This window comes from Sebastes fasciatus, chromosome 9 (assembly GCF_043250625.1).
Source record: "Sebastes fasciatus isolate fSebFas1 chromosome 9, fSebFas1.pri, whole genome shotgun sequence".
In the NCBI taxonomy this organism is placed as follows: Eukaryota; Metazoa; Chordata; class Actinopteri; order Perciformes; family Sebastidae; genus Sebastes; species Sebastes fasciatus.
The window spans coordinates 29478732-29503564 of record NC_133803.1 but is presented as its reverse complement, the minus strand read 5'-3'; the positions used below and the strand labels follow the sequence as shown (position 1 = coordinate 29503564).

Here is a 24833-nt window from a genome sequence, read left to right as displayed (position 1 = left end):
CTCCTCCACCTCCTCTTCCTCCTCCCCCTACACCTCCTCCTCCTCCTCCTCTTCCTCCTCTCTGTGAAACCTCAGAGGAGGAGTTGCAGACCAAACGTTACTTAAAGGCTGAACGCAGAGAGAGGCTGCAGTAGATAATGAGCGCCTGGTTGCATTAAAAGGACAAACAGCATCTCCTGACCCCTCCATGCTCCTCTCGGCTCCATTGATCATCCCCCCCTTATGAGATAATGCAATTACAAACATCAATAAGGAGCTGCGAGGGGAATCATTATGTGGTGACAGTGATAAATGATGCTGCACAAAATAGCGGGCTCCTCTCAAACAATCCGTGCGCCCTTAGGGGCTTCTGAGGGCCCCGTCGCCAAGGAGACAGATGACATCCAAAATGGCCCCAGCTCAACAGTCCTCCTCTCTTCTCTCCCTCTCTCTCTCTCTCCCTCCTTTCTTTCCTCCTCCTTTTGTTTCCAAACCAGCTGCTGCGCGACCTTTGAAGGTGGAGTTTTTTTTGGTGGGTGGAGGTTTGGAAAGTTTGTCCTGTGAGGCGTTTTTGTGGAGCTACTGTTTAATTTGTGTCTGTATTGATTTCATAAAACAGCTCAGATATTGGCATGTCATCTCGGCCTATATGCGTATTTCCTGTGTAATGATTTTCGCTTTGGAAGCTGCAGGAGATTGATTGGTTGTTTTGTTATGCGCTCATGAAAAATCTCTACGATTTCTTAAATTTTTTTATTTTTTTTTACACATTTAATTTATAAAGCCTGAGGGTAATAAAGTAGTTAATCTGTAATCTGCACATTTTATGACGAGCATTTAAACACCTGCCTCTCTGGAGGAGAATACAAGAAAATATATATTCGATTTGTACTCACTCTTTTTAAATCATATAAAAATTAAGGCCTTTAACCTGCTGTTTTAATTTTATTTAATTTTTTTTTTTTTTTTTTTTAAAGCAAATAATCTCTGAACTAAAATATGCATCGTTGCATCTGTTGTGAAAACAAATCGAAACATTATTCTAAGAAATAAAATATCAGCATGGATAACAACAAAAGACTGAATTGTTCGACGTAAAATGCTGCAGCATGAAATAAAGATAAAATCAGTTTCAACTCAGATTTCCACATTGAGAGGAACAGTTTGACAAACCGGTGATTTGACTACACACACATTACTGCCGTGGAGCTTTGTCACAGCTTGCAGAGTAACAGAGAAACACGAGGCGTCCAAGTTCCTCGTTTCAACCTTAAAGGCGCATAAATGTGTGCGTTGTTGTGGGAGGAAGACAGGCCTGTCCGGACACCTCCACTGCTCTGCAACACATTTCTGCTCCATTCATTCATTCATTACTCTGACAGTTCACTCCGCGGTCAGACACACAGAGAGCTGTTGAGGCCTATACCGTCATCATTAACTTCAAGTTTTGACTTCTCAGCTTTTGAAATTAGCAAACTTCATATGCATGAAAAAAAGAAAAAAAAAGTAAACCTGCAGAAGATACAAACCGACAACTTTCATACATATCGCTGCAGAAATATAGGTCAACTGTGACAAAAAAGCATGCAAACATGCAAAATCACAATCACGTTAAGGTTTTTACATCTGATAAAAATAAAAATAGAAGACAAGTTGCACTAATGCTCATAATGAAAAACCGTCATTATATATTAATACATTTATATAATCATTTATTATTATTTAGAAGGCCAAAAGAGATGTAAAACTATTTTTCTTTCATTAACTTCAAGTTTTGACTTCTCAGCTTTTGAAATTAGCAAACTTCATATGCATAAAAAAAATCACTTTTAAACTGCATAAGATACAAATCGACAACTTTCATTCATATCTCTGCAGAAATATAGGTCAGATGTGACAAAAAAACATGCAAACATGCAAAATCACAATCACGTTAACGTTTTTACATCTGATAAAAAATAGAAGACATTTTGCATTCGTGCTCATGATGAAAAAAAACATCATTATATATTAATACATTTATATAATCATTGATTAGTATTTAACCAAGAGTAGGGTCTTAAACATATTTATCTTACGAAGACGTTTAAAATATCGATGGAATAAGACAAATCAAACTATTTCGAAAATTTAATCGAATTAAATGTGTTTTTTTAATTCTAATGGGTTGAAGTGATTTCTGTCTTGTTTTAAGAATTGGGACGTATTTAAACAGAAATTAAATTAAAAGAAAAATGTATTGAAAACAATAATTATTCCACCTGACTGGCCCATTTTTTTCCCGAAATGTATTTAAAGAAAAATCAAGTTTTCATATTAAATACAAGACCAACGGAGATATGAGACTACTTTTCTTTTTAATTCATCTTTGCAGTGCACTCTTCTTTTGCAGATTTACTTTTTTTTGTATCTCAATTAAGTATTTTCCACTTTTATCAAACCTCCACACGCGTTTTTCTGTGGTTGACGTCCGTGCGTAAAAGGAGAGGTGGAGCTGTGCGCCATCTCCAAACCGTGTCAGCCCAGGACAGTTACCAGGCCTCCCTAAAGAGGGCAGTCAAGCATGGGCTTTCTGCTCTCTGTCTCCACAGCTCCCAGCGGCCACAGGCTCAGGAATTCACATTTCACAGCCTCGGATTTTCCAGCCATGGTGGAGAAGAGGCGAAGCAATTAAAACGTCGCCTGGGTTTTTTAAGAGCGTGTCTTTTTTTTCCTTCTTCTTCTTCTTTAGTGTAAATAGCATTCACTTGGTGCAAAAGGCAGTAAAAACACAATAGTTAGCGCGGAGGAGAGATAGCGCAGAGGAGAATGGGAGAGTATTGATTTACACGCGCATATTGTTATGGATAAAACAGAGTCTCTCTTGTTCGCTGGGTTGAGAAAAAACAAGAACAAGAAGACACTGACTTTGGGATTCAGGGCTGCTCTCCGAAATGTATCAATTAGATAAAAGTCGCTCGGCTCGTCTCGTCTCCTTTAGTCTCCTCTAGTCTCCTCTCATCTCTTCTCGTCTCCTGTCTTCTCCTCTAGTCTCCTCTCGTCTCCTGTCGTCTCCTCTAGTCGCCTCTGGTCTCCTCTAGTCTCCTCTCGTCTCCTCTAGTCTCTTCTCGTCTCCTCTCAGCCTCTCTGCCTCCTGAAGTGCAGTGTATCCCGGAGACAACATGGGCTGCACAGCGCTGGGCTTCAAGCGGAGCCCTTTGACTGCGGGCAACAAGGCGTGAGGGAGAACTAATCTTCCCATTTACATGTTTGCAGCAGTTTTACCTAAATGAATTTTAACGCTAAATGAAGGATAATCGCCGAGCCCCTCTTATCCTCGAGAAGATTTTGTGCAATTAGCTGCACATTATCCACAGCAATGGGAGGAAAGTTGACTTAAGTGCATGTTCCTTTAAGTATAAATGGACCTCTGCTTTTCTTTCCATGGGAATCTGTCGTTTGTGCATACAGAAGTTCACTTAGAATTATTTAACAACTAGTAATATGCATGTTTTTATATGTCATATCTGCTTGTAGGAAGATAATGTGAGACTAGTTATGAGTTCTGTTATTTGAACAAAAAGTATTTATTTACAACACAGATGTACATATATACCCTTCAAAGTAAAAGCATACGAAACATGACTTGTCTTCAAAGGAATCTTAAAGATGTGCGTAATACATGTTTGAAGCAATGGATAATGGATGCATTGATAACCCACACTATGCACACACACACGCACACACATGTTCCCCCTTCACATGCATACTGCCACACACACACACACACACACACACACACACACACACACAGTGACTTTTACATTCTCTCCTGTCTGTTGATCAGCATTACATCATCTGGTTAAATCAAAATGAATGGACTGTGGTATAAATGGTGTTTTCCCATAGCCTCTGCCTCTCCCTGCTATCAGGCCGCATCAAACACTGAGGGGAGGAGAATCCATCGGCCATGCGAGTGCACGGCCTTGTGACATAAAACACATCAATAGGACACTGGAATAGACGCTCAGAGGCCCTCAATCACAGACACACATGGAGAAAAACAGGAAACAACATGTTTGCGGGACACACACTTGTAGTTTCCCATCCGCAGTGACTTTTTTTAGCTTGTTTGTGAGCATTAGCTGAAGCTCTGCATCATGTTTGTCAGCCTGTCATGATGTTAAGTCATGTTGACACCAAGATAATGCGTCCGTCCTCGTGTGAACAGAGCATAAAATGGATAAAACGATAAATTGGACAATGGCAATTGGATTAAAAAAAACCTTGTACATCCCAAAATGTTAGCTTCTCAGAAACTGTGTTTAGCTTGAAGTCCTTGTGTTTGGAGTTAATCCAATGAGTTATGGGAGAGTTTCGTGACCCCAAATGGTCAGAGAGTTTTCTATACCAGTAAAAACTTTCCGCCAGTAGAGGAACAATCAACTGATATGAAAATGTAAAAAAGAAAAATCACCAAAATTGGAGTTACAGGGTGTAGACACAGCAACAGCAATACAAGTTAGTTGCACCCTGCATGTATGTGGATGGGCTGTGTGTACTGTATGTAAAAAAAAAAAATCGGAATCACTCTCTTACCATCCAAATAAAGGCCTGCGAGAAATAACAAACTGATCGAATTGTCCGTTTATTCACTTTTTTTTTCTTCTTTTAAAAATGCATTGTGATTCAATGGAGGGAGGGGGCAGGAGGTCAAATTTTATGGAGACGGCACACACATAGTGTGGAAAGAAATCAGGAAAAAAAAGAGAAAAAAGTTCACATCCTTTTTTTAAAAAATCTATTAGAAACAACATAATATGCAGAACAATACAATAGCATTTACAATACTTAAATTCCCAGTTCTTGTGAGAGTCCAGCGTAATTTTACAACAGTATACAGTATATTTTCTTTCTCCACTCACTTCCCAAACTAGGGGTTGATATAGTTATACTTTTAATTTCTTTTCTCTTGCTTTCCCTCCTTCCATGTTTCAATCCACTATATTTTTTAAAGGGCACCTCTTCTGCTTTGTTAGTGTCCTGTCAGATACAGACATTGGCTTCTCCTTGGTCCAATTCCATCGTCCCAAAGAGTGGAGTGCTCTTCTCAGGAAGTCTCTTTTGTTTGCCAAAGAGTCTAGAATATATCACCAGGTGCTGCATTCGCCAGAGGTGCAGGCGAAGGACACAGTGTGTCTCTCTCGTGTGTCATCTACGCTCGCAATCGCAATCACAATCACTTGTAATGGAGGAATCCATGTGGACCTAGTGGGCAGTGGCAAGGGGGCGAAGTCTAGTGCCCACCAGAGAAGAGGACAGGGTCTGTCGGGACAGGGGAGGGGGGTCATCTGGGTCGGACATAGTTTGATAATCTGTGCGTCACCGTCACTGGATACAGAGACAAGGATCGTAAGCAGTCGGTGGAAGTTTTCCGTGTTGCACATATCAGCCGAATAAAAATGTTGTTGGGTCTTGGATGTGGACAGAGGGGTTGCTGTTGGTAGTTGTCGTCGTCATGATGTCGAGGAGTCCCGTCCCCGTGCTCCGTACGCCTCTGTGAGACAGGTGATCCCCTGGTTTGCCCTGCCGTTCTGAGGAAAGGGAAGATCAAAATGGTCGATCATTGATCAGGTTTGGATCAGGTGAATGAGGGAGTTTGCATTTGGCCAACAGATTGGAGTCTGCGATGGCTGATCAGAGAGAGGATTCATTTTAAAGTTTCTACTCAGACAGTATCACTGATGTTATTTGGATTACTCTGTCCTCTATCGGTTGAAACCCGCTGATGTTGTAGAGACAACAAGGTTTCACCTGGCAGCGGAGACTTGGACTTAAGTCTCACTTAAGTCAAACACAGTGACTTGAGATTTGCAAAAAAATGACTCTGTGTTTGAGAGGCTAAAGGTGCTAAATTACAGTATATTATAAGCTGTCATTAGTTGGAGACTCAGTGTAATTATACAATATTGTACTCTAACTGTTGAAGAAAAATAGGTTATGGTTATTATTGCATGCCTAATAATGTCTTATATAGTCTATCTATTTTTAGGGGCACTATTTTTACTGTTTTTTTTTCATTGCAATAGTCTGTTTAAAGTGATCACATACCAAACAGATAATCAATGCTGATATATGCCAATAGATAAAGGAGTGATACAGTACATGCTTTGAATTCCTTAGATATAGATATGCCGTGTTCCTAGCAGACTGGATGGCATGTAGCAGATGATAGAACTTCTATTTACAACAATAAGATACTTGGACTTGTAAAAAATGACTTGTGAGCATCTCTGGCAGCAGTAACGTGTAAATTTGGTCAAAATTTGAACAAAGTAAAGAAAACTTGAGTGCATGTGCAAAGTCATGCAAATGTTATTAAGCTCTGAGCAAACTGGCATGTTGTCTCCGCCACCGTGGCAGAACACATTTAACTGTAAAAGCAAACTGTTGAATGAGTTAGATGTCATTAAACATTCATTAAATACAACAATAGATCACACCAGGCTTCTGAAAGCAGACTCTCACGTTACACTTTCAGGCCCGAGAGCACATGAACATGGTTGAACCCGCTGATACGACCCTGGAGGAGCAGGATAGTGTGTGGCGACTGCTGGCAACCCAACAAAGTGCTAATCTGGGTCAGAATATACAGACCAAAACCTGCCCTTCACTAAAACTGTGTGGATGTATGAGACAGAGAGAGAGAGAGAGAGAGAGAGAGAGAGAGCATCGCAGGGTTTAGTGAGTTAATCCTACACCCTCAGTAATGCTACTTTAACAGTAGGAGAGGACTTAGAGACCAAACACACATGATCGACTTGAAGTGATACCGAAGCCCCGTACTTAACATTTCCTGCATAATCTGTTTGACTACAAGGAAACTTAACATTAGCCTTTGATTTATCTTTGCTTGTCAACAGTCAGCATTTGACTGTGGAGGTGAAACTGTTCCAGGTTAGTATTAACAAGTCAATACTGATGAACAAAGCTTGACATCAAAAAAGTCATGTCACAAATCAACCGAAACCCATTAAACCGATGCAACCTGCTGCATGCCGTCAATCCTCCTCACACAATGAAAGATAAAGTAAAGAAATCCATCTTCACCCTCTTCTCTCCCTACATTCCTCTCTTTACAGACAAACAATAGCCGCCATCCATCTCTGCTGGTGTAAAGTCCCCGCTGAGGAACCCACGGCCATTGTTGTCAAAAGAGGAGAGGTGAGGCTCGCGGCCGCCCGTCACCTGAGAGCGCCCGGGGCCCGTCCACGCGTTCGCCGCACACACAAGAGAGGGCCACTACAGACGACACAAAGGCGGGCAGGGAAAAGCACAATGAGGTGCGGCGGGGAGGACAACGGAGGAGTGAACGCAAAGGGCCCTCGTTTGTTATTCCCGTCATCCGTCAGTTTTCACCTGAGGAGAAGAGGTGCGACTTGCGTATGTATACGAGAGAGGGGCGAGCTATTATGTGAGCTGCGCTAGCTTCAATAAGCTTCCTTTCCTTTGAGCAAGGTGGTGGGGGTTACATATCTTTCTGGACCTAATGGCATCAAACTTGTGACCTTTCTATTGTGGGACGTAACCTGTGGCACTACAACAAGCTGAGCCATTAGCGGTGCCAAATCCGGTGCAGACCATATTGTTAAAGCAATGGTCCATTGCATTTTCAGACAATTGAATGTCTATTTTGCAAGTTTCTGTATTTGTAATTGTTTGTTTTGTTGTATGTTTTCTGCAGTTGAAGTGTTAGAAACAAAAAAAAAACAAGGAGCAGAAGTAAATATTTTATTGACAAGAGACTAAACATCCCAATAATGACTATTTACAACTAAAAATATCATAAAATAAAAGCAAAACAATCAAGGATCTGTTGCTTTAAGTTGTTTGTTGCCTGCATATGCATCCCTGGATAACGAGAGCGTCCTGATGACTGAAGTAAATCCATGTCAAGGTTCTAATAAACGCAATGCGTGCATGAAAGAGCACACGTTGCTAATAAGGTTTTTCACTTAATAAGCCAATCAATACATTGAGCTTTCTTTCTTTCTTAGACTCCAAGGGGGATTCCAGAGGGGCCAAATCAACAGGGACACACATTCACATAGACAATACAAAATCCCCATCGGGACCTGTTTTTTTTCTCCGAGTGTTCGTTAATAGTAAAAGTTCATCCAGCAGAAAGAGAAGTTGGGGGCGGTGAGGGGAGGGATCTTGACCTCTCGGCAGAAGGTTAACAAATTTGCGCTTAATGATTGGAGCAATGAATCCTGGGACAAAGGGCCTCCAGCCGAGACTGGCAGCAAAGGGGTTACAGGCAGCGTTCACTCAAGCGTTCTGCCCGACATTTTGGGAAAAGCTGAGAGCGGGGAGGGCCGGAAAAAATTCCATACGCTCTGCGCCATAATTAATTCTTCCACCCTGTGATAACTATTGTCCTGAAACTGAAAATTACAGTTTTCAGGGGCCGCCCCCTGGCTAATTTCGTGGAAGAGGGAAAGCAGGGGAGGTGGAAGAAGAGGGAAAGGGGGTAAGGGTCAGCCCGGAGTCATTCTCGTCGCTATCAAAGGCCCGGCTCGCTTCTGCTTCACTTGCTGGGCTTCATCTCCGCTGACAGGTGTATTGTTTCGCAAGGGGATCTAAGCTCTGTAATCATCGTTGGGTGGAAAGCATAACGCTCTCCACTAAGCAGGACTAATTGGCTTTAGTTTTAACTAATGTTTCAGTGTGACTGCTAGACACACCTTCTGTATCAAGGCTCAGCGCTCCCCAGCACAATAACCGCTCAATTTAGCCCCGCGGTAACAAAACCTCAACGCCGCTAATGAAAATTGCTTATAAAATATAATGAACCTGTGCTCTCGTAATCAAATAAGATAACCGTTCCCCACCCCCCCGCCGTAATAACCTATTAATTTAATTGGTCATGAAAGAATATAACACATCACTTACATTTAATTGACCTAGAAAGGAAAAGTAGCAATATTTGACGGAGGCGAGCTAGCAGCTAGCGACGACTAGCTGATGAAGCTGTAAAGAAACGACTAGTCGCGAGGAAGAGTAGATATATTTCTGTCACCATCTCTCTCCCAGCTTCTATCTCCTTCCCTCCCTCCTCCCCCTTCCTTCCTTCCTCCCTCCCTTCTTTTACTCCCTCTACCCCTCCCTCTTGTCGTTTACGCTTCTCTCGCTCGCCATCTCTTCATCCGCCCCTCCCTCTTTCTGTCTACCCATCTCTCTCTCTCTCTCTCTCTGTGTCTTTTTTCCCTCCGCTGTCTACTCGTCCTCTCTCTGTGCTTTTGCCCGTCTCGCAGAGGATTCCTCTGGTGGCCCAATTACGAGATTCAGCAGGCAAATTGAGGCTGTTTAAAGCAAGGTCTGCTGGGAAGGCTAGCAGCTGCTGGAAAGAGGCAGCTTGGACACGGCGAACCAGCCCTCATGTTTACACACTCACACACATCAACACAGACACACACACACACACACACACACACACACACAGAAACACACACACACACACACACACACACACACACACACACACACACACACACACACACACACACACACACACACACACACACACACACACACGTCTCATTCTGAGAGCGCAGCCTTTCTATTACCATGTCTCCCTGCATTTCAAACCCGAAAGATGCCATTCGATGTGAGATTTTCTGTCATTGCTTTGGTCGTGGACATTTGTGACAGAAACAAGGGGCGGCGTATTTCCACCGAGGCGCGCACATACACGTACACGCACACGCACGTTCTGTGGAGGGTTAATGGTCTCTATTTTTGTAAACTGAATAAGTCAAATCCATTGGTCACACCTCTGGTGATGGCATATTTAATTTGGATCTAGTCAATTAGGCCCAGCTAAGCTCCATACCCTGCTGGCTACCTCCTCCATTTTGCACTAGTTTGTGTCCCCTCCCTGTGCCAGGAGTAATCCTATTACCATACACACACATGCACACACATACACAGTCATACAGACGCGCACGTTTGTACGCGTGCACACACCCACACATGGGCTAATGTATTTCACATATGAATGTATGTATATGATGGTATAGAAGCACCCACACAGGTATGTTCACACACACACACACACACACACACACATGGTATACAAACACACACTGAACAATGATGTTTCACAACAATTGGACCCGTAGCCACTTTATACACACTGTGCACTGTGACAACACCAAGCCTGTATACATCCAGAATTATGTGGGAGTCTATTTGGCCCTGGGGCGAGAGAGGGAGGGAGGGAGGGAGGGAGAGAGGGGGGGAGAGGAGGTGAGAGAAAGATAGAGAGAGGCTGAGAATTAAAGAGAAGAAGAAGAAAAAAAAAAGGTGTTTGTGTGAAAGAGATAGAGGAGGAAAATTGACAGTGAGAAAAAACACAAAGAGGGAGTGAGACAGAGCGAGCATTAAAAAGACAGAGAGAGGAGGGTGAGGTGGGGGATGAGGGATTGGGGGGGGGGGGGGGGGGTGTCTCCTCTAGCTGGTTAGTGTGTGTATTAATGTGGCTCATGCATCAACAGCAACCCGGCAGATTTATGACACTTAAGGGGCGCTCACTTCTCTCTCTCTATCTCTCTCTCTCTCTCTCCTTGCACCAGTGACGACTGCTTACATTTTTACCAATCAGTCTGTTGCCATGGCAACGTCCTACCTGCCCCCCCCCCCCCCCCCCCCCACCCACCCAACCAACCCCCCACCTAGTCCCCTACCCCACCCTATCTCACCGCCGCCCACCCCCCCTGTCCCGACCCAACCCCGCCTTCTTTCCTTGTCATCACCCCTCTCTCCCCTCTTTACCCCCATTCGCCTTCTTCCTCCTTATATCCTCATATCATCCTTCAATGTTTCATAGAGATTTGTACCATTACACGAATGCTTGATTTCCAATAGTTTCATTCAAAACATATTTGCATCATTGATTATCATCAATAATTGCTATTTGTATAATGTATACGAGTATGCATGTTCAAACTCTCTTTTATTCTCTCTCCCCTCTTTCTTCATATCTCTCTCTCTTGTTTTTGGAGGATGTTTTGGAGGATGTTTTTTAAGTGTGTTTGTTACTGTATCTATTGGATATATGAGAGAGAGAGAGAGAGAGAGAGCTACACCTACACACACACACACACACACACACACACACACACACATTACATACACAAAGAGTTACAAGGTTGTGATCAGAGGCTCTTATCAGCAGACTGAGGGTGGGACAGTTTGAGAAAGATTAATAGAGTAAAGAACAAGGCCATGTTTGTAACAAAAAAACATTTAAATGAAAAAGAAAGAAAAAAAGTACAAATTAAGAATGGAGTTTGGAGAACATTTGCAAAACAAGGACTTTACGCTGACTAAAACACCCAGAAGTATATTGGTGCAAAACCAGTGAGAGATCCCATTTTTATGAACGCTTTAAATTGCAACCTAAAAGCAGATCCTCACCTCCTGATCTGCAGTGACTGTTTACATGAATGATGTACTGTATATCTGAGTCTGAGATCCCCCCCCCCCCCCCCCCTCCATTGAAAACGGACACCAATGTGGAGAATTAAAAAAAAATCTGTGAGTCAGTGTGTACTTACATCCCCCGTTGTGTTGCGATTGGTCGGACTGGGGCGGGGCTACATGTAGTGCCACTGACCTTCCATGCCCATGTTCATGCCCATTCCACCCATTGCTCCTGAGAAACACAGAGGCAGTGCATTTAGACGCAAAACCATGGTAAAAAGGTGTAATATGTCAATCCACTCTGACTAAAGTTATTTAACCTCTTAAGCCCTATAGGGTGCTGGAAGGTGTGGTTAACCTAGACAGACATACCCAAAACAAATCAAGAATAGCTCCAGAACTACCAGGTCTATATGCATGATCTTGGTCTCTATGGATAGGTAAGACCTCAGAGAATTCATCCCCAGTGTGAGTAACATTGTGACTGTTACTATGCCTGAGTAAACTGTGATGAACCAAAGGAAACATTTAATTTTTTTTAGATAGAAATAACACAAAGCACATAGATTCTACAAAGATTTTTAAGTAAGGATAGGACCAGGAGGACTCTCCGTTGGGCCACTTGGATACCCAAAGTGTGCCAAATGGGTTTTTCTACCTCTTGAAAGGGAATCTGGCTATAAAATACTACTGATATCCACTACAGGAGGCTATGTGAACACAATGGAGCCTTTGGCTATGACATTTACCCCGTGCATCATCACATTCTACCATTGTGCACAGTATAAAATCAATAAAAAAAAAACTAAATTGTATAATTTTGACTCCAAATGGAGTAGTTTTATTATAATAATGAAATATGATCAAGTCAAACTTAGATAATAACAAATAAGATCAATAACAATGTAAATAAGATAACAAAAAATAAGTACATTTAATATGAAAACTATCAAAAATATTATAAAGTAAAAATAAAATTTCTCATGCGTTGATTTTGTAAATAAAATATTAAAATAATTGACAAACAAAAAATATTTGGACAAAATACACTTGGAGTGTTGTTTTAGTAGCGTTAAGGCCTCGTCTTTTAGAGACAATTCGGACAAAAGACCACCACAGCATCTTATGAAGTTTTTAAAGGCAGTGTTTTAACACACAGCTCAGCCGAACCCAGTTCCGGATGTTTTCATTCAATTATTGCAACCAAGTGTAACCAGGAAAATGTTTGCAGACTGACAGGAAAAACACAGAGGAACTAACTTGACAGACAACATAGCAGAGAAGCACGCTGGCTTAAATGTGGCAGGGCGAGGTGTGGTGAAAGGGGGGGGGTTAAGTAGCCTGACAGTTTATCCAAACCTGCTGACTTTGAGTGGAGGGTGAGATAGGGTTAGAGACTTGAGAGAATCCCAGAAAACAGGGGATAGAGGAGGAGGAGAGGAGCTTAAGGACAAACTCTGGGATTAGACCTGATGGCATGAGAGAGAGAGAGGGACTGAGAGCAAGGGAGTGGGAGTCAGGAAGGGGATGGTTGTGTAATGTGATTGACCACACCTGTTCTGGTTTGTGTGTCTAAGGAGGGGGAGGCAGCAGTGTGTACAGTACGTGTGTGTCTTTATCACTGTGTTTGAGGGTGCACATACCGGCCCAGTTTACACTTAAACCTCCACACGGCGACCGTATAGCTTCCACTAAGTGCTCGTGTGTGAGAAAAGACATGGCTGGTAGAGTAAACCACCAGATACTGTATGAAACACACTAGAGATACTGTTAGAAGATGAGAAAGGAGGCAGGGAAAAGGAGGGCAAAGACATGGAAATGAGCTAACGAGAGCAAGGAAAGAAAGATGGGAGGAAAGAAAGGGACAGACACGCAGAGAGAAAGCCTTACCAGGTGGTCTGATTCCCATGTGCTGCTGGCCGTCCATGACGAAGCCCCCCATCGGCTGGCCATCTGGATTGTAGGGAGCTCCTTGACTTACTGTGGATGGAGGAGGAGACAGAGGGAGGGGAGGGATGGAGGGATTGGAGGGAGGAGACGGAGTGGTCAATTAGTGCTTTTAATTAAGGCTCAGTGGCCGAAGCGGGATCATCTGTTGGCCGGTGCACGCACAGGGAGCCGCCGTTGTGTTTCAACGTCATTCTGCTCCGTGTCTGTGCAGCCCGCTCTCCACTGTAAGCCCCTGGTAGACTTTAATGCGTCCAAATGCTCTAATAGGGATCGGACTGAGAGAGTTCCACACACACACTACGCTTCACTGAGGTGAGATTTGAGCCATCTGGAAGAGGTGACAACTGTTTACAGAATGACTGATAGAAAACCAATCAAACATGGATGGATGGTGGATCAAATTAGATTCTACTTAACATATTTTTTGTCAGTTCCAATGTAGCTGTATTTCCATTCATTTGTCAAGCGTATTTCAAGCGAACATGAAATGCCGCAAAAAAAGAAATGCTAATTAGGCCATCAACTGGTTTAGAACGAATCAACTCGGCTACAGCGTAGTTTGGTCAGAAGTTGGCGCTAAAGGATACGCATGGCTGTAATCCGCCAGTAAACAGGGTAGAAGAAGAAGTAGAGGTTGCGAACTGGTAACAAAACAAGTCAGCTTAACCATCTACGAGAGAAAAATGGAACGATGTGTCAGGAATTGGGCAAGTTTTAATTGTTCTTTCTTGTCAGCTATGTTCTTGTCATCGGACATGTTTCATGTTGTCCGGAGACGAAGACAAGCATTCAAACCATGGATGCATAAAGAGAACTGGATACAGCGTTGGAGGCGATCTCCCGTTCATTCTTATGAGAGTTGCTCAGTGGCGCATGAAGCCAAAATGACTCAACTGCCGAGTGATAAAGTACCCGATCTGGCAATCTTCCGCATCCATTGGGCCCATAGAGCCGGCGCAGTGGCGTTTCCTTTAGCTCCTCCTCCCAGCCCTCGCTCCAGCCTTGGTCTGGGTCTCACTCACATGAGCGGAGGGAGGGAAATAACTCTGGATTCGGCTATAGTGCATTTTACAACTTTTAGGACCTAATGATTTGAATAAGGGCTATTCAAGTGTTTATACTGGGAAGTTTATTTACCTCAAAAAAAATTATCCACTGAGTTATAGACGTCTCCTTCCCAATGTAAGTCTATGGGAAAAAGTATTTTTGGGCCCAATGGCATCACGTAACGGACACAGAAGTTGTAGTACCAGCGTTTGGCCACTACGAAAACTGGGATCGAAGCGCGGCGCTCTTCATGGGGGCTTGATTCACACGTTATGGGAATCTCCAAGAAGACGCTGACATCGGAAACAGCTGATCAGTCATGTGAGTTAAAAGTTCATTACTTTAGAATTTATCCAGTAAAGGCAAGCGTAAAAACCTTTTTTTGCAATGGAGGAATCTAATTTTGCCGTTTCTATACAGCTTTTCTAATGTGATACTTCAAAATGGGCATAAAGATGTGTGAATGGAAACACAGCCACTGTCTGCATCATATACTCTGTCATCATACATGTGAATCAGCTTTTTCATCAGCTTCATCAAAGCTATCTAACATTTACACTGAGTGAAATATTCAAACCAAACACCAGTCAAACAAGCATTTATGGGAACTTTTTTTTTCTGACAACATTTTGAAAATAAGAGACTTTTAAGACAATAATAACTTCAATCCAAAACATTGCTGCTATATAACGCAAAGACAGCTTTGTTTATGACCTTCAACATAATTGCTGCTCCTATCAAAGTAGGATTATACACATGATCAAAAGAACAAAATGAGTTCCAGGCTGAAGCTCTGATCAGTTTGCCTCTGTGGCAACAATAAGTCATTCTTGCTGAGTGGCCTCAGAATCTGCGCCTACCTAAATGCTTTATCTAATAAATACTGCCTATAACTGAGCAGCAACGATAAGTGAAACCTGATAGGGTTCCTATTTTTCGCTCGCCTCCATTGTTCTCCTCTCATAGAAATCCACTTACCTTCAATTCAGGCTGTTTGGGGGTCAGTCAAGCAAAAGCAAGAACTCGGCCCCACTGAATGCCTTTGAACTTTACTGCGCCCCTAATGCCACCCTGACCTCTGACCCCTATTACAGGTAATAAAGTTTACGGCAGTCCAAACCAAGCCATGCACCAGGGGGACCGCTCACTCCCCTCGCTCCCTGAAACAGCCACAAATAGGGTTGTGGGGGGGAGTTTAAAGGAGTGAGAGGGTAGTGGGGGGTAAAAACAGGTCTGGAGCCAAAAAGCCAAACAACGGTCACCCAAAAAAAGAAATGGGTGTAGTTCTCTTTATGTTTTGGTTTGAGGAAGGTTTTTTTTTGCCTGGATGGCGAAGGGGGGAGGAAGGGGTTAAGAGCAAACTCTACTGAGAACACAGCTAGTTTTGTTTACAGACTAAAAAAAATAAATCCACTCGTCGTTAACTCATTTTCAGCCAAATTATTATATTTTAATAATAGTTTCTCATCCCAAATGGCACGTCAAAGTTGATTAATGCTTGCTGTTAATGTTTTGGTTCTTAATTTTAGTGGTCAGTCACGACACTGAAAGGGGAAAACCCCGGGAGGTTTTTGGACATTCCAGGATGGGGGATCAGTCCTGTATTTACCAGCGCAGGGGCCTCCGAGTGCATGGTGGAGTGTGGACGGCTTTCGCCTGCGCGACTTGAATACAGTAACTATGGGAGACTTGCCTGCACGGTTTGACTGGTCAATCATGGGCTGGACTATTCTCCTCCTGGCGTTAATGAACCTGGAGAAGATGAAGAGAGAGAGGAAGAGGGTGGATGGAGAGAGAGGGAGGGGACAAAGAAACAGAAACACAGTTAGTGTATTTCTCAAAACAAGATCGGGCAAAAATTGCTGACTAAGACCTTGAAAATCTTGGCACGCAGCACAAAAACAAAAGCGTTGCCAAACCAGTCTCTTTCTCTTAGCTAACCATAACAGTGATATGGAGAAACGGTTCTCCCCTAAGCAACCCTGAGCCCCGGTAAAGCCTCAATAGTCACGGCAAAAGTCACATCTTAACAGCCTTACCGACCGAGACAGTTGTCTTTCACTACGCACAAGTCCACGACTTGTATAAACTTGCACTGCCTCAGCTTATACACAGTCCCATCGGCCTACACACTGGGGTCTTTGTGGGGCGAGGCTTAACCGGGATATTCTCTCTGCCTGTTTGAAACATGTCGACCTATCTCGCTTCGTCGACGAACGCTCCGCCTCGCAACGAGCTGAGATTGCTGACTGTTTAACACACTTGGCTTCGCGCTCGGCAGTGTGGGAAGTGTTGCTGACAGAAACGTGTCACGTTGCCACTGGTGAGAGGCATTGTTTTGGGTGATACCCTGTTAAGACAGGTGACCATGTGTTACTCTGTGACAGGCAGCAGGAGCTTTTTTTAGTGACTGCGTGTGTTTTCACAGTAGCAGGTTTTGGTATATATATAGGCTGCCGTGGACAAACCCCTTTACCCCGTGACCTCCAATAAAAGCGCACGGTCACAACATTTATTGTTCTCACACATGCACACACACAGTTACTCATATTTAAATCTGCTACCCATTCATTTTAAACTGCACACACACACATACACACTCTTAATCTCTCTCCTACGTCCATTCACGCCCTCACACACACTCACCCAGGCAGCGCTCTGGCCTTGCTCAGCCTAACCTCTTGTGAAATGACCCTTTGACCTGTAATGACCCCAAGGAGAGAGGGCTCTTGGGGCTTCTGACTTGATTTATGTGTTCCTGCTGTTGCCCCACCGGACACTTCTATTTCATCTCTAAAAGGAGGGGGCATTAGCTGAACTTTAAGGGAACAATAGTCGTGCAACACTTGTGAAGCTGGATAAAAAGAGCATTTAAGAGGTCCAAGGGAAGGAGAGGAGGAGGAACAAAAGGACACTAGCTGGTGCATCTGTTTGACCCCTAATAAGTGAATATCTCTTTAATATTCCCTGTTCTAAATGCTTTATGGTGCTCCTCCTGTTTTTTTTTTCTGCCCGCTATCTATCCTGTATCACCTTCTCCAGACAGAGCTGCAGGGCGATGAGGAGACAGAGAGTGGCAGAGACAGATAGCAGGGGAAAGGGAGAATGATCTGCAGCCTAATTGTTCCCTTGCATTGTTTTTGTATAATTGCACTGTTATATCTTGTAAGCCACTTTAAAAAAAATAATTAAGTTAATATTTAATTTTTAACAGGGGTGCAAGAGGAGCTTTCTGTGCAACACAGTCTCACGGCAGTTTTGTACATTTTCCTACGAATGTCCAGCAACACATGACGCACGTGTCAATTTCCACACCAGCATTTAAAAATAAAACAACTTAGTTAGGTTTAGGAAACATTTTTCAGTTTGGGTTAAAATAACAGTGGAAGTGGCGTAATTTAAGTACACACTAAAATTATTTATACCAATGAGTATAAAAACCACAACAATAATCCCAGTTGTAGCGTTATATGTCAATATTAACATTGGGTTATTCAGCCATACCAATATATGGTTATTTTTACCCAGTAACAATATCATATTTACATTTTTGTTGGGTCAAAAATTAAACCAAAAGCGGTGGTTACTTTTACCCAGTTTAATGCTATTTTTAAATTTTATATTTGGGTCATAGCTCAACATTTTACCCAGTGCTATGTTATTTTTAAAAGTTAAGTGACAAATAAATCAACGTTGACTTCTGGTTTCACACGAAACACGAACAGCGGTCTCCTGGGCGAAAGTCCAATGTTTTTTGATCCACCCGTCTACCCCGACCTCCTCCCTACGTGACGTTCGCCGCTCTTTATACTTCCCGTTTCACAATTACATGGATTACATGTGCACGAATTAATACATTAAATTTCTTGACTATTTCACGAAATGCTGTGTGACTGTTCTGTGAGGTGAGATGATCTGAGGAAAAAGAAATAAAGAAAAAAATGGACCGGGATCTTATCCGCCTTTGCCCTCCATGCTCTGGTAATTTTGTTGTCTATTCGTTACAATATGTTGAATTGGAATTTGGGGGGAGAGAGACAGAAAGAGCTCGGGAGGAATGCAAGAATGCACTGACATGGCAGAGCACCATCAAATGAGGGAACGTCTGGAGTTTTATCACCAACACCCCCTCCCTCCCTTCCTCCCTCGCTGCCCTGTTTTGCTGGGGGAGATATGGGAGGAGGAGCGAGGGAGAGAGGGCAAGGAGGGTTGAGGAGGCCTGAGCATTCCTTTAACTCTCCTCTCCTCTCCTCTCCTCTCCTCTCCTCTCCTCTCCTCTCCTCTCCTCTCCTCTCCTCTCCTCTCCTCTCCTCTCCTCTCCTCTCCTCTCCTGGCCCTTTATAGAAGGATGAGGTCACGTCGAGGCCAGCGCCATCTAACTGTTGACCTCTCCTTCTCCTCACCTCCTTCCTCTTGTCTTTCATTGCTGTCTCCTCGCCTATGTTCTTCCTCCCTCGCGCTTTTCTTTCCTTCCTCTTTATTTCTCTGTATCTAAAATACACTGATGCAACAAAGGAGGTTGTTTTGGCAATAGGTGTGCACCTCTGAGGAAGTCTGGCATTTGTTCCTGGCACAATGGGGCTCAGGGAGGAATGTAATAGACTTGTAACTCGATGTGACCTCCCAGAAATATGGCACCAGTGCTTTACTCTAAGGATTAATGCATCAATGAAGTAATAATCCTACTATCACTGCTATACTGCTGCTACTAGACCTACAATTGCTGCTCCTAACAGAACAACTACGGTGACTCTATCTCTCGTACCTCCCTCTCTGTCCCCCTCTGTATCTGTTTCCTTCTCCTGCTCGCTCCCTCCTTATCATTCCTTCCCTGTATGGTGGAAACTGGCGGTCCACCTCCCAGCAACGAACCCACACTCTAACCCCCCCCCCCCCCCCCTCCTCCTCGCAAAAACTCTCGCCGGTTTCCTGTCCCCGTCGTCCCCATATCTGAGGCCAGATGCACCATGGGGGCTGGAACAAAGGATAAAATGCCTCTCATAATAGCAGCCAGGGGAACGGAGCGATGGAGAGCGGGAGAATGGGAGGGAAGGAGGAGTGAGAGAGTGGAGAAAAAAAAAAAAAAAGGCAAGGGGGCTCTGTTCTGCAAACCAGACACTCTTGCTGTGACCGTTAATAAGCTGACGGAGAGGAAGACTGTGAGAGAGAGGGAGAGGTAGGGTGAGGGAGAGAAAAAGAGAGAGGAAATAAGACGTAGAGGGAGATAAAGAGTGATGGAGAGACGGAGAGGAAAGAGAGGAAGGGAGAGAAGAGAAAAGCGGAGCTCCTCTATTAGGGGGAGTGAGGCTTCACCTTTGCACGACCCCTGGGTGCTATAGGGCCAGTGTTTATGGCCTGTTCATTCCCCTGCCTCCCATCACAACACAATGAGCTGCACTATTCAGCTCCGCTCAGTGCAACAATAGCTGGGCTATTTTGGCGTGACACACCACTGGTGGTACGCCTAAAGTTGGGCACAAAAAAACACCAAAAGACAAGCAAGAGGAAGGAAAATGAAATAAAATTTGGGCCTCGTGTAGTTCAGGGAATCCAGCATACTGTGAACACTGCCAATGGGTGTGGGTTTCGATTCCCACCGTGGGCACACATGCTCCCATGGTAGAGTGGATCATATCAGCCATATGTTACACCAGAACTGAAGACTCTTAAAAGTCATAAAAGAAACTGTATTCTTTGTTGTTCTGCCTCCAATCTATTTCTCCTTCTGAGATCGCTAATGTCTGGATTAATCCTCCCGCCCCGCTCCCTCCTTCTCTGGAAAGAGTGGAACTGATTGCGACGGCGTCTGCCAAGCCCTTGCTAATGTCCTATTCTCATTACACCCGAGACACACACACACACACACACACACACACACACACAAAAACGTACACCGACACGCTGAGCCGAGGCAGCCGCACACAGGTGTACACGAAGCACACGTGAAATGCCCAATTAAAAGCAAGAAATTGTCTTTTTCATCAGCTGCCTTTGTTGCGTGACCAATTAGGGGATAATTTAATAACGAGCAGTGGAAAGATGCAGATTGGATATACAAAAGGTTACTCCGCGAGCTCGTTGATTTAAATTCATGTGGAGTTCTCAATTTCTGTGGCACACATACTCACACACACATCTCCCGAGCCTACCACCAGTATTATACTAGTAATACGAGACACACAAATGTGCACACACACACATATACACGTCCTCTGCACTCACTACCAATATTACATTAGTAATCTGAGAGAATGTGCGCACGCACAGGCCTGCAAACACCTCGCTTTTATGCACAGCTGGATGTTCCAGCATCACACACGCCATCAGGACCCGGTGGTGGATTTCAGCGCACGCCGACAGAGGTTTACATGCATATTAAAATCTGAGAGCCGCTTAAAATAACTGTGTAACCACACACTCCTCCTAGCTGCCAATCAATGTGATTTAAAAGCACTAAAAAGAAAGCCAGCTCTGACGGGTAGAATCATGTAGCTCATCATCAGGTTGTCACTGCGCGGCTCGCATCGATTGTCTGCTGCTCAACCACAATTAACGCCTGGCCCGTATATCCTTCCTTCTTACTGGTGAACAAACACACACACACTCACACACATTCATGCAAACTAAAAGTTATTTTATCGGAATTAATTTGGTTACTTAATTCTTTTATCTGAATTGTTTCTTTGGACTTTTTTTGACTACACTCGACACAAATTAGTCCCACACCTAAAAACAAGTACTACACAGAAGCAGCTGCACCCACACAAATACAGTCACCAGTCATAAATCACAAGCTAAGCATTCAAGCTTCATGTTGGAGCTAACACACACACACACACACACTTTGCGCCCCATTCAGTCACACCTTGTATCCCTGCAGAACTTTATTATCAGGTCCCGTGTCCCAGCACATCTCCATCTTCTTAAGTAATTAGTTATTTTATTAGAGCTCACACGTTCTCTTATGCACAGCAGGGGGGTGGCAACGCATTTGTGCGCACGTACCTGCACACTGTGTGTGTATAAGTATGCGAGCGTAGTGCACGTGGGTGTGTGCGAGGGAATTGCAGTTATGAGTTTCTCCCCTCGTTCTCCTCAGTTGACGAGTTAACTCGTAAATCACCTCCTTCTCTTTTCCCTCCCTTCCTCTCTTCCTCTCCTCCGCAGTGTCGTTCTCAGGTCAGATGCTCAGATTAGATGCTTCAGATTAGTTTAAATAAACTAATGCAGCTGCTTGCAGAGCTCCATTTGCATCAGACACTCCTGCTGCATTTATAGTGTTTGCATGATTTGAATTTGGACCAATACTGCGAAAACTATTTAGACAGTATTCAAAACACTGAAGGGTGAATTTACATTTACAAGCACTGCTGTGACACTTCGTAGTATTGAGATTACCATATTAGGTTATGCATTTAAGTCTTTTCACAAGGAAAATATATAGATTTTTTTTAATTTATGATGGAAATGAAAAGAGAAGGAACATTATTTAGAACAGTGGTTCCCAAAGTTTTAAGCTTGTGACCCCCCTGAACCCAGGACAACTTTGAGCCAAGATGTGGATTGTGCAAACGAGGATGCAGCTATCGATGAGTAAGCCATACCTAATATAGTGTAAAGAGACTTAATTTGTCTGTGCAGCGTTCAACACGTACAAACACCTACAGCGCGTTACAAACGCAATCAAGACACTCATTCTGCTACGTGCGCTCACTTGTCAACGAGTAACACTGTTCTCACTGTTTTCCCCAAAGCTGCCCGGACCAATCAAACAGCTACAAGCTCCTACACACAAACATACAACCTTCCCATGATCCTTTGTGCTTCTCGAGCTCCTTCTATAGAATGAAGACCGTGGAGAAGGTGTGATACCATAACATATTACCTCAGCTGTGGCACTGTGACAGACATAAACACGCATGCATGTTCACACACGCACACCGATACATATAAAAACAATATGAAACACATATTTGACAAGTAAGGTTGAAGTAAGGTCATGTTGGAGTCACATGACCCAGTCTGCAGCTAGGCTGTTATTAGACAGGAGGCCTGTGTTTTGAGTCAGTAATGCATATGAGTCGTTATTGGCAGGCAAATAGTTCCTGAACCATCTCCAACAAACGCATGCATAGCTACGCACAGACACACCCACTGATCAGGACATGCTGGTCTGCCGATTCAGCTCCTAATAACATGAGGTGGATTAGCTGGATCCAGCGCCACATATGGAGGGAAACATAAGAAAACAGTGTGAAATTTAAAAGGAGCTTTAGACTGAGAGCAGCCGCGGGGTCACTTAATCCCCATTACTGCACACACATAAAATACAAGTATGTAAGCACACACACACACACAGTCCCTGTTGCTCTCCTACCCAAGAGCCCAGTGTCCATTAAGAGAGCCATGAATCTACCACTAAAGCTGGTTTTACAGAGTGGAGCGACAGGCCGGGTAATCACACACACACACACACACACACACTCACAAACTGGAGAAGAGCTCAGTGTGTATGTGTGTTTAGTGTGTACGTGTGTGTCCATGACAACCAGGTACCTCTCAGAGTTATAGAGAGGAAATGTTGGCCACTAGAAAAACATACATGAACTCATTGGCTCGACTATGCAGCATATTCACTGACTTCTAAATAAGACTTGCCAAAAGGCAAAATGTAAACAGAGGGTGGGAGAGAGAAAAACTAGAATTACCGCCTCACGGTCGTATGCCTCCGCCAACCAGGCAAGTTGCAGTTTACATCCATGGCTGTCTATCATTTTATCCTATTAGATAGTTGTGTGAAATTGTCATAATTAACATACGAACTCCTGAGTTATGGCCAAAACCGTGTTTTATGAGGACACAGTGACCTTTGACCACCAAAATCTAATCAGTTCATCTTTGAGTCCAAGTGGACGTTTGTGCCAAATTTGAAGAAATTCCCTCCAGGCGTTCCTGAGATATCGTGTTCACGAGAATGGGACAGACAACTGGAAAACATAATGCCTCCGGCCACGGCTGTCGCCATGTATGCATGTCATAAAGAAGTCATTAAGAAAGTCATAGTATAGTATGTCATGAACTAGGATTACTGCTTCGCAGTTGTATGTCTCCGCCAACCAGTCAAGTTGCAGTTTACATCCACGTCTATCATTTTATTCTATTAGATAGTTGTGTGAAATTGTCATAATTAGCATATGAACTCTTGAGTTATGGCCAAAAATGTGTTTTGTGAGAACACAGTGACCTTGACCTTTAATTAGTGATGTTACGTGCTGTGCCGAGGCTTTGGAGCGTGGTTCGAGTAATAAAGGAAGTTGTCTGTGAAGCGCGTATCGAGGCTCATATCGTTTTAGACCAATGACGTCATTGAAGATGCCCGAAGCCGAGTTACAGTTGAGAACTTATTATTCCTGAATAAAAACAAATAATGTCTACCATCTATCATTTTCCTATAGTTACACAAGCACATTCACCCCCCCACATATCTGGAATAGATCTGCCTGTTTTACAATATTTGACCAATAGGTGATTTTGTGAGCACATGAAGCTCAGATGACTGGCTTCGGCCACGGTTGTCGCCAGCGCGGAGGCATAAAGAGTCATCGTATAGTATGTCATAATAAAGTCATTAAAAAAGTCATAGTATAGTATGTCATGAAGTAGAATTACCGCCTCGCAGTTGTATGTGTCCGCCAACCAGTCAAGTTGCAGTTTACATCCACGTCTGTCCAAAATGTGATCACTTCATCATTTTATCCTGTTAGATATTTGTGTTAAATTGTCATAATTAGCATGTGAACTCTTGAAGTACGGCCAAAAATGTGTTTTGTGAGGTCACAGTGATCTTGACCTTTGACCACCAAATTCTAATCAATTCATCCTTGAGTATAAGGGTGCTTTCACATCAGGGACCCGGGACCGGATCCAAGTACACTTGTCCCCAATGTCCAGTTTGTTTGATTAGTGTGAACGCTCCGTATTGTATTCGGGCACGGTTCGTCGATCTGTACTCGAGTGTACTTGAAAAGGTGGTCTCGGGTACAGTTTGCATCAGGTGTGAAAGCCAACTGTACCAAAACAAGGCCGCCGGGCTCCTCCAAAATCTGTATACATACACAGCAGGTCAAGTTTGAATAACGTGTCTTATGATGCTCTGCCACAGAGCAGCTGATCTCAACATAAACAAATAAATGTGGATGATGACGCAAGTGATTACTAATGTGAAAGCTGAGAGGAGAGGGGGGGGGGAATCATACTCGGGAACGATAAATCGTACCTAATATGAAAACGCCCTGAGTGGAAGTTTGTGCAAAATTTGAAGAAACTCCTTCCAGGCGTTCCTGAAATATGGCGTTCACGAGAATAGGGAGTATTATTTACGGACAACCCGA

General features: G+C 43.5%; 1 protein-coding gene across 10 annotated transcripts in view; it reads right to left on the bottom strand.

Annotated features, from left to right (window-relative positions):
• Positions 1–3524: 3524 nt before the first annotated feature.
• meis1b (Meis homeobox 1 b) overlaps positions 3525–24833 on the bottom strand; it is a 235713-nt gene continuing 214404 nt past the window's right edge. For 7 of the 10 annotated variants that reach the window (XM_074647109.1, XM_074647110.1, XM_074647116.1 and 4 more), the window contains 3 exons: positions 16132–16194; positions 13336–13421; positions 3525–5552 (listed from right to left, as the gene is read on the bottom strand). In XM_074647109.1, coding sequence (XP_074503210.1) covers positions 5407–5552; positions 13336–13421; positions 16132–16194 — 295 coding nt within the window. In that variant the 3' untranslated portion in view covers positions 3525–5406. Of the gene's footprint in view, positions 5553–11579; positions 11678–13335; positions 13426–16131; positions 16195–24833 lie in introns of all 10 variants that reach the window. The other 3 variants (XM_074647112.1, XM_074647119.1, XM_074647111.1) reach the window with 2 other exon arrangements.